Here is a 16826-nt window from a genome sequence, read left to right on the forward strand (position 1 = left end):
AAGGATGCCAACTCTAACTGCTTCTGTTCAACATAGTACTGAAAGTACTAGCTGAAGCAATTTGGCAAGAAAAAGAAATAAAAGGCAGCCAAATTAAAAAAAGAAGTAAAATTATCTATGCCTACAGACAACATGATCATACGTGTAGAAAACCCTTAAAGGTTACACAACAAAAAGTTAGAAGTAGTAAACAAATTCAGCAAGGTTGCAGGATATAAAACCAACACATAAATTTCAATTTAGCTTTTATACACTAACAATGAACAATCCAAAAAGGAAATTAAGAAAACAATTGCATTTACAATGGCATCAAAAAGAATAAAATTGGCCAGGCATGGTGGCTCATGCCTGTAACACCAGCAATTTGGGAGGCTGAGGTGGGTGGATCACCTGAGGTCAGGAGTTCAAGACCAGCCTGGTCAATTTGGTGAAACCTTGTCTCTACTAAAAATACAAAAATTAGCCGGGTGTGGTGGTGCGTGCCTGTAGTCCCAGCTACTTGGGAGGCCGAGGTGGGAGAATCACTTGAACCCAGGAGGCGGAGGTTGCAGTGAGCCGAGATCATGCCACTGCACTTCAGCCTGGGCGACAGAGTGAGACTCTGTCTCAAAAAACAAAACAAAACAAGCAAACAAAAAACCCATAGAAATAAAATTAATCAAGGAAGTGAAAGACTTGTATCCTAAAAACTACAAAATATTGCTTAAATAAATAAAGAAGACACAAATACATGTATAAAAATTGGAGTCCTACTTCACACAGTACATAAAAAAAATCAACCCCAGATAGAGACCCAATGTGAAAGAAAAAACTAGAAAGCTTTTACAAGATAGTATAGGAGAGTATCTTCATGACCTGAAGGTAGGAAAGAATATCTTAAGAGCAGTAACAAAAAGCACTACCCAAAGCAGCCCAAGAATAGCTGTTGGTAGCCAGCCTGAAAAGAGAGGCTTGGTTGTCTTGGCAACAAGAAAAACAGCCCAAATATTCCCAGATATTTGACCAACTGACTCCTACTCAAAGGCAAGGTCAAAGGGATGCTTAAGGGTATGTTCCAAGTTCCCTCACCCGTCTCCACGTGGGAGTTGGTGGAGCAGTGCTTGCAGTAGAGGAAGGCATGCATGCCCAGCCAGCCTTTTGGCTCAGCTTTTGAGGCACAGCAGCACTACCAGGACCTCAGCGTTTCACACCAGGGCAGCTGGTGCAAAGAAAACTGGGTGGAGCTAAGACTACCTTCCGGGACCTGGATAAGACCTGAGATCCTGGGGCTTTCTCTGCCAGCTTAAGCCGAGGGAAAGCATTCAGCTAGTCAATTACATCCCAGAGTAAACCATCCCCCCATCATGCTGACCACAAGCCCAGCTCCTGGGTCTATCCTCACTGGGAGTGGACATGAGAGGGAGGAAGTTTGAGGAAAGAGAAGATGTGCCTGATAGGAAAGATGGCTTCTTCTCTCAGAGCCTCTGTTCCCTCATAACAATGCCAATGATCTTACTGGGTTTCTGTGAGGAATAAATGACATGAGGCACTGTGCGTAACACACAGATGCTATTGAAAAAGAGCAGCTGGCTAGGCGCGGTGGCTCAAGCCTGTAATCCCAGCACTTGGGGAGGCTGAGGTGGGCGGATCTCGAGGTCAGGAGTTCCAGACCAGCCTGACCAACATGGTGAAACACCGTCTCTACTAAAAATACAAAAATTAGCTGGGTGTGGTGGCAAGCGCCTGTAATCCCAGCTGCTCTGGAGGCTGAGGCAGGAGAATCACTTGAACCCGGGAGGTGAAGGTTGCAATGAACCAAGATCTCGCCACTGCCCTCCAGCCTGGGCGACAGAGGGAGACTCTGTCTAAAAAAAAAAAAAAAGAAAAAGAAAGAAAGAAAGAAAGAAAAAGAAAAAGAAAGAAAGAAAGAAAAGAAGCTAAGGTCATTACTACCCCTCACACATGGAGGGCAGCTGAATTGTGCCTCTCTGGAGATCCAGAAGCCTTCCTTCTCCAATGCAGTAAAATGTGACAGCAAGGAAGGAGGGAAGGAAAGGGTTTGGTGATCACCTCAAAATCCTTTCCGGTCAAATTACTTGAGTTTTCTGTGAAAGTCAAAGGAGATGCTAAGTGGAAGGAAAGTCATAAGAATGTGTGTTTTTGTTTTTTTGTTTGTTTGTTTTTTCATTTTGGAAAATGTAATGTGTCACAGTGATATGGTTTGACTCTGTGTCCCCACCCAAATCTCATCTTGAATTGTACTCCCATAATTCCCATGTGTTGTGGGAGGGACCTGGTGGGAGATAATTGGAATCATGGGGACGGTTTCCCCCATACTGTTCTCTTGGTAGTGAATAAGTCTCACCAGATCTGATGGTTTTATCAGGGGTTTCCGCCTTTACATCTTCCTCATTTTTCTCTTCCCATTTTTCTCTTGCTGTCGTCATGTGAGAAGTGGATTTCACCACCCACCATGATTCTGAGGCCTCCCCAGCCATGTGGAACTGTAAGTCCAATTAAACCTCTTTTTCCTCCCAGTCTCGGGTATGTCTTTATCACACAGTGAGAACAGAAAGCAGACAGTGAGAAGCATACTGGCGACGTAAGGCAATTTTGACTAGAAAGTGGAACTTAACTATGAACTATCCGTTTCGGAGAGGACAGAAGCACCAGAACTTCTAGCTAACTGTCAGCAGGCAATTATCTGAGGATGTGGGAGAGGAAGGGGGCTTCTTTTTGACGCCTACTTCATCAGCTGCTCCTCAGATCAGAGCCTTGCAGGTCAGGCCAGAGGGGAGACTCAGAAAGTGTTTTTGGTGTTTGTTCCAAATGGGGGCTCATTGTGGGCCCTGTGTCACTGGAATTACAATATCTGTTCAATCTAATTCCCTGGGGCTTTAAGTCTTACAAATTGGTGCTGGCCTCAGCACTAAAAAAAAAAAAAAAAAAAAATAGGTGAAGTCTTGGAGTCTTTTTGACCCAGGCTAGTGTGGGATTGTTTCCTCATTTGCAACCACTTACAGAAATTTCCAGTGATTTCCTTTGGTGACTCTACGGCCAAATGAATGGTCCTGCTAGCGTGTTTTATTGCAATTTGTCCTTTTGCTTCTTTAATATTCCAGACAGACACATCTCCCGCTTGGGCCCTCCACACACTTTCCTCTCCATTCCAGTAATACTTAGCTTGAGGAGGTGGTGCCTGTACATACAATTCCCCACCTTTCACTCATGGGCCTCCCTCTGACTGGAATGGATACAGATGTAATAAGAGAGTCCCAACCCTCTGGCCTAGGTGACAAAGCTATTTCAATAAAAGTATACTTTTTTTTTCTGACTGCTTGTGCGTTATAACATCATGTGAAAATGGCTAGATAGATGTTGTCTGCATTTGGAGGTAGCTTTATGATGGTCAGACTCAGAAGATATGTTACATGGAATATACAAAATTGATTTGGGGGAGTCCTGGGAAGGACCCCCAAAAGCTAAGTCTTCCAGGGCAGCTGAAATTGAGGTTCTGAAAGAGACTCACCATACCTACGAGATGGCATGGATACACACAGTCGTTTCAAATATAAGCCCAATTCAAAACAGTATGTACATTCCTCAAATGCCAGGGGTCAAATTGCAAACTGCTACATACAGGGGCAATTCTACAGTAGCATACTACTCAGGCAAACAGGAGACAGGTATGTTTTTAAAGATGGGTTATGAATCTCCTGAGCAAACAGAGGAGGCTGGCTAAAGCGAGTAGGAAATATATCAAATCAGTATCCGCCAGAGGCAGATGGCAAGTTGATAGCCAGAACTGGGCGCCTCCAATCCTGAATCAATAGTTCCTGCTCCCCAGGGTTGACTGAGCCCCTTGTTGGGGGGAAGGGGAGAAAGAAAATCCCATTACCAACCAATGCCAAGTCCTCATATTTGGCTCATTTAGGGTCAGCTACAGGTGGTCCGCAGCCATAGAGCTGCCAGATAAAATACACGGCACCTGGCTAAATTTAAATTTCTGATAAACAGTGGATAATTTTGAGTATAAGTATGTCCGAATATTGCATGGAATATACCTATACTAAGAATGTACTTGGGATTCAAATTTAACTGAGCATCCTGTATTTTTGATAAATAGGCAACCCCACTCAGGCAAGCCATCAGGATGAGTTTGGCAGCAGGAAGGTGGCCATAGTCAGGCCTCTGGTTGCCCTGTTTTCAGGGAGCTGGTCAGGTTATTATCAGGCATTGGGCTGGGAACCCCATCACCAGAACTGTGATAGGGGGTAGGGTTTAGTCTGAGGGTCAAAGCACGATCTTATACACTAGAACAAGTTTATAAAGTCCCAGCAGGGACTAGTATATAAACCCTCAAGAGCAAACTCAGCAGGAGTCACTGGATGACAGACCCAGACATCCTTAAATTGCCAAGGGCTAGGGGCAGGGCTGAGTTAACAGCAGGATTTCTCTAGAAGGGATTCCTGGGCTGCTTGCATTAGAATCACCTGAGACACTTGGGAAACATGCAGATTCCAGGGCCCCGTCCAGACCAGCCAAGTCACACTCTCTAGGGGAAGGCCTAGAAAGCTGCAATTTCTTAAGTACTCCTGGCTGCTCTGTCATGCACTAAATTTGAGACCCAGTGCTCTAGAGCCAGGAACCAGGTGTGGCCTGCAAATAAGCCATGAGGCACAGTGGTTAAAGCACAGACTCTGGAGCCAGACTGCCCAAGTTAGACTTCTGGCTCTACCACTTATTACCTGTGTGACCTGGGGCAAGTGACTTAACCTCTCTGGGCCTCACTTTCTTCATCTGTAAAGCAGGCATAGTAATAGTGCCTGTTTCATAGGGCTATTGTGAGGATTAAATGAGAATATATGAGCAAAGCACTCAGAAGAGTCTGGCATCTAGGAAGCACACATTCATATGTGTTAGCTATTATTAGGAGCTGAGTGGACCTGCAGGGTTTGCAGAAAGAGGACTGGTTTGGGGCTTAATGGGTGCCCATGTCCTATGTCCTGCAGTGGGGTGGCTGAAGCAGAACTCACAGAGCAAGTGGAGGAGGGCTTGTTGCATGAGAAGTCATGAGGATGATTAATAAAAGGGACAGTCGTTAAATGCACGGGTGATCATGCTTGGCTAGAATGAGAAGTTAAGAAAATGGATATTGTTCATTAAGCTCCAATTAGCAGATAAATTGTACAAGGGGAAGGGAGTCCAAGTGTTACTACAAGTAATTAATGTGCTTCTTCTCTCCCTGGTCACCCTTTGATTTGAACCACCTAACCTGTAGTCTTTATCAGACACTAAGATCCTGGAAATACTAGCTGCTAATTATTTTGGTGAGCCCCTGATTGCACTAAAGGAAATGGATGTGTCCTGCTCTCTCTAATGACTCAAGCACGGGGAGAAGATAAAGTGGTTCTAACCATGATGAATTAATCCTGGGGGATTTGGAGAGGACAATCATTCTCTCTGTTCATTTAACAAATGTGAACGGTGTCTCAAAGTTGGTAAAGTAAATGTGATTAGGAAAAAAATCAGTACCTGTCCCAAACTGCTCTTGAGTTGGCTAATGTTGTGACTTGGCTTGTTCTCGGTTCCAATGACTTGATTCCTGCTTAAATCCCTACTCAGTTCCTTTGAAGATTCAACTTTACCATTGGAGTCTTGGCCCCACTTTTGACCTGGGACCAGAGCTCCCTTAGCCTGAACTGGCCCCACGCTCCGCTGAAACCCAGTTTCTCCTGCCTGAGCTCTCCCAGCCACCTATGTACTTGGGATCTCACCTATTTCTAGGCCAACCATACTTCCTACTTTCATACTGAAACAATGTAAAGGAATTTGATTGTTCTTTCTTGTGGAAAAAGATACAAACTGTGTCAGTGAAGCATCTCGGGGGTTGTGGGGGGCAGTGAAAAGGCAAGTCACTCTGTATGTCCCTTTCCATCTGACACACTCACAGGGGCCTGGGATGCTAGTGAGTGCCCATTGGTTGGCTTCTGCCGGGAATTGGAGCCTGGGTGTGCTGGATGCAGAGTCTCCTGATATCGCAGAGAGCCCCTGTTCTCAACGGAAGTGCAACAGAGTAGAGTCTAGACAGAGTATTAGAAACTTTCAGGATAATAATCATGATAATAGCCAGCGGTTTTTGAATGCTTTCTCTGTTCTGGGTAGTGTTCTTAGTGCTTATATGTATTATCTCATTTAACTTTCCTATCAACCCTATGATGAGGCACTGTGATTATCTGCATTTTATATTGAGGTAGCTGAGACACAGAGAGGCTAAGTAACTTGCCCAAGGTCACATATCTGACTAGTAGTAAAGCTGGGTTCTGGGCTTGTTTTTATTTTCAAGAATTGAGTCAAATGTAGTCCCACTTCATTAAGCTGCTGGGATGGGAGCAGCAGGAGGGGCAGGGCCTGGATGGGTGAAGCAGCCAAGAGGCTCCTATGTAACTTCCTATGAAGAAGTAGTTGTCCCCAAACATGTGGAAACAAATTGAGAATGTTCTGCTTGTATTCAAACTGAAAGAAATTTTCATTCTTATTGGATTTGCATCCAATTCTCATTTTGCTAGTCTTATACATTAGAGTATCAACCAATGGTCCCATGTAGCTTTAACAAATGATCTAATAAATTCAGAGAAACATTGGCCAGAGAAAGTTGGAGTGCTTGGAACAGGCCTTGGCTGGCTGTCCAGCTCCACCTGGGGGAGAGGGGAGGTGTGAGCTGGCACTAAGAGGCCCTCTGCCTGTCTAACTTGGGCCACGGCTGCTTGGGGCTAAAAAAGAACCCAAAATGTTCATAGCAGCATTATTCACAATAGTCAAAAGTGGAAAGAACTCAAGCATCCACCAATGAATGAGTAAATGAAATGTGGTGTATCTATACAATGGAATATTATTCAGCCATAAAAAGGAATGAAGTGTTGACCCATGCTACTACATTGATGAATCTGAAAACATTATGCTAAGGGAAAAAAGCCAGATGCAAAGGCCACATATTGTAAGATTCCATTTTGGTGAAATGTCCAGAATAGGCAAGGCTATAGAGAGTGAAAACAGATTTATGGTTTCTAGGAGCTGGAAGGTGGTGGGGAGTATGGAGTGACTACTAATTGGTATGAGGGTTCTTTTTGGGGTGTTGAAAATGTTCTGAAATTAGATAGTGATGATGATTGCACAACTTTGTGTATATACAAAAAACTACTGAATTCTACACTTTAAAGGGTGAATATTATGGTATATAAGGTATATGAATTACATCTCAATAAAAACAAACAAACAAACAAAAACCAGAACAACAGCAACAAAAAAGAGAACACAAAGTCCACACTATTAAGACCCAGAGCAAAACATCGTCTTGGCCAGGCACGGTGGCTCACGCCTGTAATCCCAGCACTTTGAGGGGCCGAGACGGGCGGATCACAAGATCAGGAGACCGAGACCATCCTGGCTAACACGGTGAAACCCCGCCTCTACTAAAAATACAAAAAATTAGCCGGGCGTGTTGGCAGGTGCCTGTAGTCCCAGAGCTACTCGGGAGGCTGAGGCAGGAGAATGGCGTGAACTCGGGAGGCAGAGCTTGCAGTGAGCCGAGATCGCGCCACTGCAATCCGGCCTGGGCGACAGAGCAAGACTCCGTCTCACAACAAAACAAAACAAAACAAAACAAAACAAAACAAAAACAAACAAGCGAACAAACAAAACAAACAAACAAACAAAAAACCACTGTCTTATGAAGCTGGGTTGTGGGAGAAAGACCTGGAGCTGAGAGGGAATCTAGCCTGGATTTAAGCCTTGGCATGACCTTGGACAAGTTCTTTCACCTCTCTGGCCCTCAGTTTTCTTATCTATTTAATGACGTTGTGAGAAAACATTTTCCCAATGAACTTTTGAAAACTATAATATGCTTATTTAAAACTGTACTCACTAGTTACAAGCAAGGCATTATTATAGTGCTGGAGGGTTAAACAGAGAGCTTAGAACGTTTGATAAAAGGTAACCTTCCATCATTGCCGATGTAAATCAGGGAACTGAAGATGCAGGCAGTACCCTCATGTGCTCAGAAGGATTACCCATTCCTGAGCAGAAACTGCTCACTTGCCCTCTCATTCCTCAGGGAATATTCCAGGTTTCCTCTATTTGGATTGGATATCTTAATAGCTTTAAAATCTCAAATAAAGGGTTTATGCCCACTCCAGTTATTTAGGGCTTCCTAACAAGCCTTTTAGAAAGAGACTTAATTAAAAATCCAGTGGAATCTTAAACCATGCACATTACACTCTATCCAATAAAGGACTCCCCCTTAACTTTTCCGAAGCAATTGAACTTACTGCACGAGACTTGTTTTGCCTTTGCAAACAGGGACCGATTTTCTTCCTCATATGTATCCTTATAACTGATTCAATATCTGATTTTCTTTTTTCTTTTCTTTTCTTTTCTTTTTTTTTTTTGAGGCAGAGTCTCGCTTTGTCGCCCAGGCTGGAGTGCAGTGGCCGATCTCGCCTCACTGTAAGCTCCACCTCCCGGGTTCACGCCATTCTCCTGCCTCAGCCTCCCTAGTAGCTGGGACTACAGGCGCCCGCCACCACGCCCGGCTAATTTTTTGTCAATATCTGATTTTCTTAGTACTGGGGCAATGTTCAGAATCTTTATTAAGACGAGTTCATAAAAATAAGAAAATTATTTTAACCAGATACATAATTCTGTCCCCCTAGATCATTAAAATATTCACCTTTTCCACTTGTCTAGTATTGAAAAACCAAGTCCCACCAGGGCACAGCCAAGTAGTGTCCAAGCAGGGGTAGGGACCAGGGGGTCAGTTCACCCTGGCTCTCCTGTCTGTTCCTCAATCCCAGGGATGTTCAGGCCACATCCGCGGGGAATTCCCGGGGGCTCTAGCCACCTCGTCTCAGAAGTGCAGTACACTGGAGTGTAGCAATGCCTGAAAGGTTTGCAAGCTCTCCTTACAGGTTTGTTTGGGGCAGGGGGAGTCTAGTGTCTTAAGTCACTAGAATGTGTGTTTCCTTTTTTCCTTCAAATGTATTTTGTTTACTTATTTGAATTCAAAATCGCCCCTTCCCACAAGTGAAGGGATCCAAACTCTCGGGGAACCAGCAAGAACAGCCTGATGTGCATCCTACAAAATACTCCACTACGCGGACGGGCTTTTGACTGACAGCCTCTTTACAGGAGGCACAGCTGTGTGGGGAGGACAGCGGAGCCCCTTCACTGTCTGCACTTACGGAAAAAAATGCGAGCGCGCGCGGCCGGGAGTTCCAGCCAGCGAGGGGCAGTGAGATAATGAATGTGAAAAGCCTCCAGGCGGGAGATTGTAATTCGCGCCCGATTCAGTTCACGGACGCGAAAGCCGCAGGATTGGGGTGGGGGCTTCATTTTCAAACAAGGGGACACATTCCCACTTTAGGCTTTATAGCTAGAGACAGTGTGCGCAATCTTGGTTTTCAACAGTGTCTGTTTTTTTCGTTAAAGGTATCTGAATGTTGAAGTTCGTCGCGGAACAGGACCCTACTACCTACCCCGCCTTGTCCGTCCCCCCACCCACCCCGGGGCAAGAGGGCTGCTGTGTCCAGACGATGGCGCTCCCGGCCAGTGCAACCCCTCTCCCCTACTGTGGCAAGAAGACTAGTCTGGAACAAGTTTCAAGGTGTTTACTGAGATTTTGGAAGGCTTCTCGACAGGAGCCGTAACTTTTAGTAGCCGGCAGAAATCCATTCCCGTGACCAAGGTTATTGAGGGAACGAGTGTCCGAATCACGCCCCTTTAGTTTTGCCCGAATATTCGAATTTTCCGTGGTCCCCTCCCAGCGAGATCCTGGGCGCACCGCAGGGGAACTGTGACGCACGGGGACAGAGATCCGCGGTGTGGAGGGTGAGGGGGGAGGCCTGAGAGGGATGGGGTCGAAACGAGAACCCCAGAAGGGCATGGGAAAGGAGAAAGACCGAGACGAATCCTGACTGAGGCAGGGATCGCCGGTCAGCCAGCGGCTTTTTGGTTTAGCCGCCTGACACCTCCGCACCTTTCCCGCGGCTGCGGCACAGCTCCTTCAGCCTTCCTGACTGCCCCGTGCCGCTCAGTAGAGAATGCCGAGCATCCCGAGAGGGAGAGGCGTCAGAGCCTCTCGTCCTGGGTTTCCTCGAGAAGCGGGGACCCAAGAGAAGAGCTTTATTGCCTGTTTTACTCTTTCCCAAAGCGTCCCTTGGCTCCCGCCGCCTGGCTGCCGGCAGCTGGAAAGGAGAGGAGCTCCTGCTCCCGTTCGCCCCCAAACTGAGGACCGAATGGCCACCGCTGCCTTCCCTAGGTCCCAGGGTGCAGACCCGCTCCCCACTTCCAGAGTCGGGCGCAGGGTACATCTCTTTATGGAGAGTGCAAGACCTGGACCGGACTGAGCGGCTACTCTCAGCTGCCGCTAAGGGAGCCAAGCGGCTCCTGGCGAGAACGGGAGCGAGGATAAGTTCCCTAGGGATTAGGGACCCAGATTGGGGGTGGGAGCTCCCAGCAGTAGTCCCCTGTTCCCCGCGGGACACAGAAGGCTCTAGACATGCAAGGGCACGGGGCGTGGGATGGACCTCACAAGGATACTTGCAGAGGCAAGCATCTAGCGTTCAAGGGGCCACCGGCTCTCCCCTACACCCTGCTGGGGGCTGTGGACTGGCTTGGTCTAGCACTGGATCCTATGAAAGACCCTGTGCTCCCGCTCTGCAATCTACATCTCTTTGCCAGGTGTTTGCACTGGAGGAGAGAGGGAGAAGAACTTGCTAGAAACGAGTGCGCAGAGGCTGGTGGAGGGGGTGTGGGGTGGACTACGAGCTAGTCACGATGCTTGCAAGGTACCTGGGAGATTGAGAGGCAGGGCAGGCTGGCTAGAGGGGAAGCACATACAAGGCAGTCGGAAGCGAGATGACACCTCAATGTGGATTTGTCCAATAAGAGGGGGTGGCCAAGGGGGGGGTGTTCAGGGAGCTCTGATTGGTCGGGGGGAGGGATTTGGGGTGGGGCTAGGCGCCTCTTGAGGCTTTAAAAGCTCATCGGAGAGGGGGCGGGATGCTGTCATTTGCTCTCTGACTCTCAGAGAGGGAGGCACGCTTTCCTGGAGCTCCTGGTGACAAAACAGGTGTTTGCTGTCTGGACCTGGCTGCTGATCCCGAGCCTGCCGGGAGATCTTAACGATCTCCAGGAGCAACATGGGGCCCACCCTAGCGGTTCCCACCCCGTATGGCTGTATTGGCTGTAAGCTACCCCAGCCAGAGTACCCACCGGCTCTAATCATCTTTATGTTCTGCGCGATGGTTATCACCATCGTTGTAGATCTAATCGGCAACTCCATGGTCATTTTGGCTGTGACGAAGAACAAGAAGCTCCGGAATTCTGGTAAGCCACCCTTTCTTCTCCCTACCCAGTGTGCAGAGACTTGCAACCCCTAGGGCGTTAGTTTTTGAGCGCCCCGAATAGAGAATCTATGGACAGTGCCCTCATATTGAACATCCCTGCTCCCAAATTCCCCGCAAGCCTGGGGGTGGTAATATTCTGTCCCGGCCCTCTAAACGTGGAGGTTCTCAAGGCTGAGAGAGCACAGAGAATTAGCTTTGGGCATCCAAGTACAAAGCGTTCCCGTGGTGCGCGGCAGCCCGAGGATCCCTGTCCCGTCGGGGCCTGATGCGGAGGGAGCCGGCACCCGAGCGGGAGAGTCAGGCGATTCGCCCGGGGACAGCAAGCCGAGCCGGACGCCGCAAGGGCGGCCGCGCTGAGGCAGCGCGGACCGAACTGACGCGGAGGGAGCAGCGGGGCTGCGACCTGCTCTGTGAAAGTTAAGTTCGCGGCGGCCGCGGCGGCCGCGGCGGCGCTTACTAGAGCGCAACGCAGTGGCCTCTCCCTAGCCTGGCCAAGACCCCGCTCGCCGTGGCCCTGGGGCTCCAGGGCGGCTCCCGGGCAGATCCCAGGCGGCGGAGCACAGACCCCCGCACCCGAGAATCGAGCAGGGAGGTCTGAGCCCACCGGAGCCGAGCTCCGTCCGCCCGTCCCAGGGCGAACGGCAGAGAGAGGCGAGCGGAGGGTCGGGCACAGCAGGCGGTGGCAGCGACGGCGGCGGCAGCGGAGATCCCGAGGTCCGTAAGCGGGGAACTGGGGGTCGCAGGGCGGGCCGGCGAAGAGGCTTGGGAGCTGGGCGTTGCTGGGGGTGGAGGGATAGAAGGCAGCAAAACCGAGTAGGGATTGGCGGGAGGGCGACGGGAGAGCTCAGAGGGGGCGATGGGGGACTCAGAGAAGCTGCAAAGGGCTGGGGTCTGGGAGCCGCAAGCGGGACTTACCCCGCTGCTAGCCACTGCCGAGCGGGAGGAGGCCGGGGGCCGGGGGCCGGCGGCGAGCAGGGCAGGAGGGAAGCGTGGGAGGATGCCGGGCGCTGCGACCTGTGCTGGGGGTGGGGGCGGCAGACACTGCAAAGCAGCTAGTCCGGCTTACACGTTGGGCGGGAGAGGGCTCTGGAAGGGAGGGGAAGGGGCGAAGGCGCCCAAACTCCGAGTTCAGGCCGGGGGAGGGAGGGGCGGCGCCTGGAATTTCCAGCGCCAGGTTCTCGATCGGCTGGGGCTAGGAGTGGGGACCGAAGGGGGTCTGAGAAGGTGGGGAAACCAACTGGATTCTCCCGGGCAGGGCGTGGGGGAGAGGTGGCGGCCGGGGTCTGGGGGATTACTTTGCTTGGGCAAGGAGTCACGAACACTGAACAAGTTTAAAAACGCACTGACTGGCACACAGTCATTAAAAGTTTTCTTACAAAGTCTGGTGGGTGTCTCCGATTTCTCCTTCGTCTCCTGGAGTCGTGGGGCCATACACTAGGTCTTCACCTTCACCCCCGCGGTGCGGTCCCGAGGTGCAAACCCACGGAGTCCTGGGGGCGACCTGCGAAGCCCATTTTATTTCCTTTAGATTTCTTTTCTTTCTTTTTCTCCTTCTCCTTCCTTCCTTCTATAATTCAAATAAAGGCTTTTATGGTTGTTGTGGTTTTGTTTTTAAGGCTTTGCCCCTTCTCTTTTCGGCTGTATTTCCCTGAATTCATTACTTTGCCGGAAAACCATAGAAAGAACCTCTTCGGTAGAAAGTGCTGCGGCCGAGTGCTGACAGCGCTGGAGGAAGGAGGAAGAAGGAGCCATACCTTTGCCCTTTTCAAAAGCGCTCATTTTCTCCTGGTCCAAGATGAAGTGCAATATTTTGCCAAACCAATGCTAATTAGCAACGAGGTGTCTCCAAAGAAAGAGGGCTCTGCGCCTGCACTTGGCCTGTTCCTTCTCTTTTTTGTGAAAGGTTTTACAAAAAAGTTCCCACCTCGGCCCTACAAGACCAGAGTGGGGGTGATCCTTCTTCTCTATCCTGTTTAACCTGAAGGCTCCAGTAAAGTTCAGTGCCCGGCGCTGGGAGCTCTGTGCAGGGCGCTGAATGTGCCAGTGCGCGGTTCTGCGCGTGGACGCTGCATGAAACTGAAACAGGCACTTCTGCTAATCCTTGCAGGAATTTTTCTCCTCCCCCTCACCCCCGCCCACCTCGCGCCATCCTCCCCGCCCGCCCTCTCACTACTTCTTTGGTCTCAGACTAAATTTTACAGGGCTTCCCTGCTTCCCCTCAGTTTTCACTCTTAGGTTACCTCGGGAACGGTAAGTATTTGACTTGGCAAGGTTTTAGGTTACTGCTTGATCCCATCGGAAAAGACTGTTTAAGAAGATGGCCTCTAATGCCTTTTCTCAGAATCTTCTCTCTAGTAATGTGTTTATTATAAATGCAATGCTAGGCTATAGGAGGGAGATGGCTAATTTATCTTTTTCTAATTATTTAATTATTTTTAATTTTTTTAGTTTGAGGCTTCCTGACATCCCTCCAGTGTCTCTCCTTGCCCCCACTCTCCAGCCTCCTTCCTAAAAACAAGTCCCTCTAGCTCACCTCTACTCCCCTCCTCCTTCTCCCTCCCCCTCACCTCCAGTGAAGGAAACGTTTGCATTTTGTTTTTCTCTAAGATGGTGGCAGCATGACCCTGTCTCATTGTGAAGGCTTCTGGCAGGGATTTTGTGCTCACTGCTGTCTGTCTTATGTTCGCTTCTTTCTCAGAGCATTTCTTTAAAAGAATTCTGGAATTATAAAAGGTCATAATCCAGCTGGCCTTCCCCTGCACCTTAAATGTGTAGATTTCTGTACTTAAACCACTTATTCTTCTCTGTCTTTCCCCTTTCTCCCTCCCTTGATATGTTTTTCAGGCAACATCTTCGTGGTCAGTCTCTCTGTGGCCGATATGCTGGTGGCCATCTACCCATACCCTTTGATGCTGCATGCCATGTCCATTGGGGGCTGGGATCTGAGCCAGTTACAGTGCCAGATGGTCGGGTTCATCACAGGGCTGAGTGTGGTCGGCTCCATCTTCAACATCGTGGCAATCGCCATCAACCGTTACTGCTACATCTGCCACAGCCTCCAGTACGAGCGGATCTTCAGTGTGCGCAATACCTGCATCTACCTGGTCGTCACCTGGATCATGACCGTCCTGGCTGTCCTGCCCAACATGTACATTGGCACCATCGAGTACGATCCTCGCACCTACACCTGCATCTTCAACTATCTGAACAACCCTGTCTTCACTGTTACCATCGTCTGCATCCACTTCGTCCTCCCTCTCCTCATCGTGGGTTTCTGCTATGTGAGGATCTGGACCAAAGTGCTGGCGGCCCGTGACCCTGCAGGGCAGAATCCTGACAACCAACTTGCTGAGGTTCGCAACTTTCTAACCATGTTTGTGATCTTCCTCCTCTTTGCAGTGTGCTGGTGCCCTATCAACGTGCTCACTGTCTTGGTGGCTGTCAGTCCGAAGGAGATGGCAGGCAAGATCCCCAACTGGCTTTATCTTGCAGCCTACTTCATAGCCTACTTCAACAGCTGCCTCAACGCTGTGATCTATGGGCTCCTCAATGAGAATTTCCGAAGAGAATACTGGACCATCTTCCATGCTATGCGGCACCCTATCATATTCTTCTCTGGCCTCATCAGTGATATTCGTGAGATGCAGGAGGCCCGTACCCTGGCCCGCGCCCGTGCCCGTGCCCATGCTCGCGACCAAGCTCATGAACAAGCCCTTGAACAAGACCGTGCCCATGCCTGTCCTGCTGTGGAGGAAACCCCGATGAATGTCCGGAATGTTCCATTACCTGGTGATGCTGCAGCTGGCCACCCCGATCGTGCCTCTGGCCACCCTAAGCCCCATTCCAGATCCTCCTCTGCCTATCGCAAATCTGCCTCTACCCACCACAAGTCTGTCTTTAGCCACTCCAAGGCTGCCTCTGGTCACCTCAAGCCTGTCTCTGGCCACTCCAAGCCTGCCTCTGGTCACCCCAAGTCTGCCACTGTCTACCCTAAGCCTGCCTCTGTCCATTTCAAGGCTGACTCTGTCCATTTCAAGCCTGCTTCTGTCCATTTCAAGCCTGACTCTGTTCATTTCAAGCCTGCTTCCAGCAACCCCAAGCCCATCACTGGCCACCATGTCTCTGCTGGCAGCCACTCCAAGTCTGCCTTCAGTGCTGCCACCAGCCACCCTAAACCCACCACTGGCCACATCAAGCCAGCTACCAGCCATGCTGAGCCCACCACTGCTGGCTATCCCAAGCCTGCTACCACCAGCCACCCTGAGCCCGCTGCTGCTGACCACCCTGAGCTTTCTGCCTCCCATTGCCCCGAGATCCCTGCCATTGCCCACCCTGAGTCTAATGACAGTGACCTCCCTGAGTCGGCCTCTAGCCCTGCCGCTGGACCCACCAAGCCTGCTGCCAGCCAGCTGGAGTCTGACACCATCGCTGACCTTCCTGACCCTACTGTAGTCACTACCAATACCAATGATTACCATGATGTCGTGGTTATTGATGTCAAAGATGATCCTGATGAAATGGCTGTGTGAAAAATGCTCTCTTAGGTGGCCAGGCAGTGGTCCCCTTTCTGGTTTGTTTTGCATATGTAATCCAAAGTGAGATACCTTACTGCATCTAGACACAGACACTGACACATAGAGATGGTGTAAGCTACATCCACCTTTCAGGCATACTCATCCTTGACTTAATGTACTCTATTAAAGTGTGTGCGTGAGTGTGTGTGTGCTTGCTATTTTAGAGACCTTAATTTCCCTCAAGTTTGACATCTGTTGTTCCAAACCTCCCTTTCCACCTATGGCCGACCTTCAGTCCTCAGTGATCCTTGAAATTTTAGACTTTGATTTTTTCCCCACTCCTGTGTCCCTCCTCCCCTTTCCTCATTTCCTCTGCCTTGTTCCTGCTTTCTTCTCCCATTCCCCGAGGGGGTTGGGAGAGGGGTACGTGCGCAATGCTAAAGGTGTGTTGTGGTGAAGGCTTCCGTTAATGTGACTGCACAGCTTTATGTTCTTCAATGTGTAACTCTATATCGTACTTTTAATAGCAGTCAGAAAAGCGGTTGTGATCAAGTACAAGTACTGGAAAGTTTCTTTCCTAAATTTCAGCAACAACATCTGACCCATATTTGAAGAATACAATTTGATAAGCTCTTATTAAAAATACATTTTTTATGCCTACGAGATCAAATGGCAAAAGGAAAGATATGGGCACACCAAATTATTTCTATTTTTTGAAAATTTGAACATCGGTGCTTTTTATAGTCAAACATGGTTGCAAATGATAAGCTGTTTTTACCTTATTTGTAATTATTTACCTTTTTTAGCATTTGCCAGGATTTTTTTTCATTTAGTTCCAGAGAAATAAATCCATTCATAAACTAGTTTCTTCTCCTAAAATCCAATCTTATGGTTGCTAGGATCAATTACGGTAATGTTTTTAATATTA

General features: G+C 48.9%; 1 protein-coding gene and 1 long non-coding RNA gene across 2 annotated transcripts; one reads left to right on the forward strand and one right to left on the reverse strand.

Moving 5' to 3' along the window:
• Positions 1-9652: 9652 nt before the first annotated feature.
• LOC129052870 (uncharacterized) lies at positions 9653-12300 on the reverse strand. Its single transcript, XR_008517988.1, has 3 exons — positions 11842-12300; positions 11251-11331; positions 9653-10725 (listed from the first exon to the last, which is right to left on the reverse strand). It is a non-coding gene; the product is annotated as an uncharacterized LOC129052870 (long non-coding RNA).
• GPR50 (G protein-coupled receptor 50) lies at positions 11090-16583 on the forward strand. Its single transcript, XM_002832239.3, has 2 exons — positions 11090-11364; positions 14229-16583. The coding sequence occupies exons 1-2, from the start codon at positions 11178-11180 to the stop codon at positions 15911-15913; spliced, it is 1872 nt and encodes a 623-aa protein (XP_002832285.2). The 5' UTR covers positions 11090-11177; the 3' UTR covers positions 15914-16583.
• The last annotated feature ends 243 nt before the right edge of the window (positions 16584-16826 follow it).

Source organism: Pongo abelii, chromosome X, assembly GCF_028885655.2.
Source record: "Pongo abelii isolate AG06213 chromosome X, NHGRI_mPonAbe1-v2.0_pri, whole genome shotgun sequence".
Lineage (NCBI taxonomy): Eukaryota > Metazoa > Chordata > Mammalia > Primates > Hominidae > Pongo > Pongo abelii.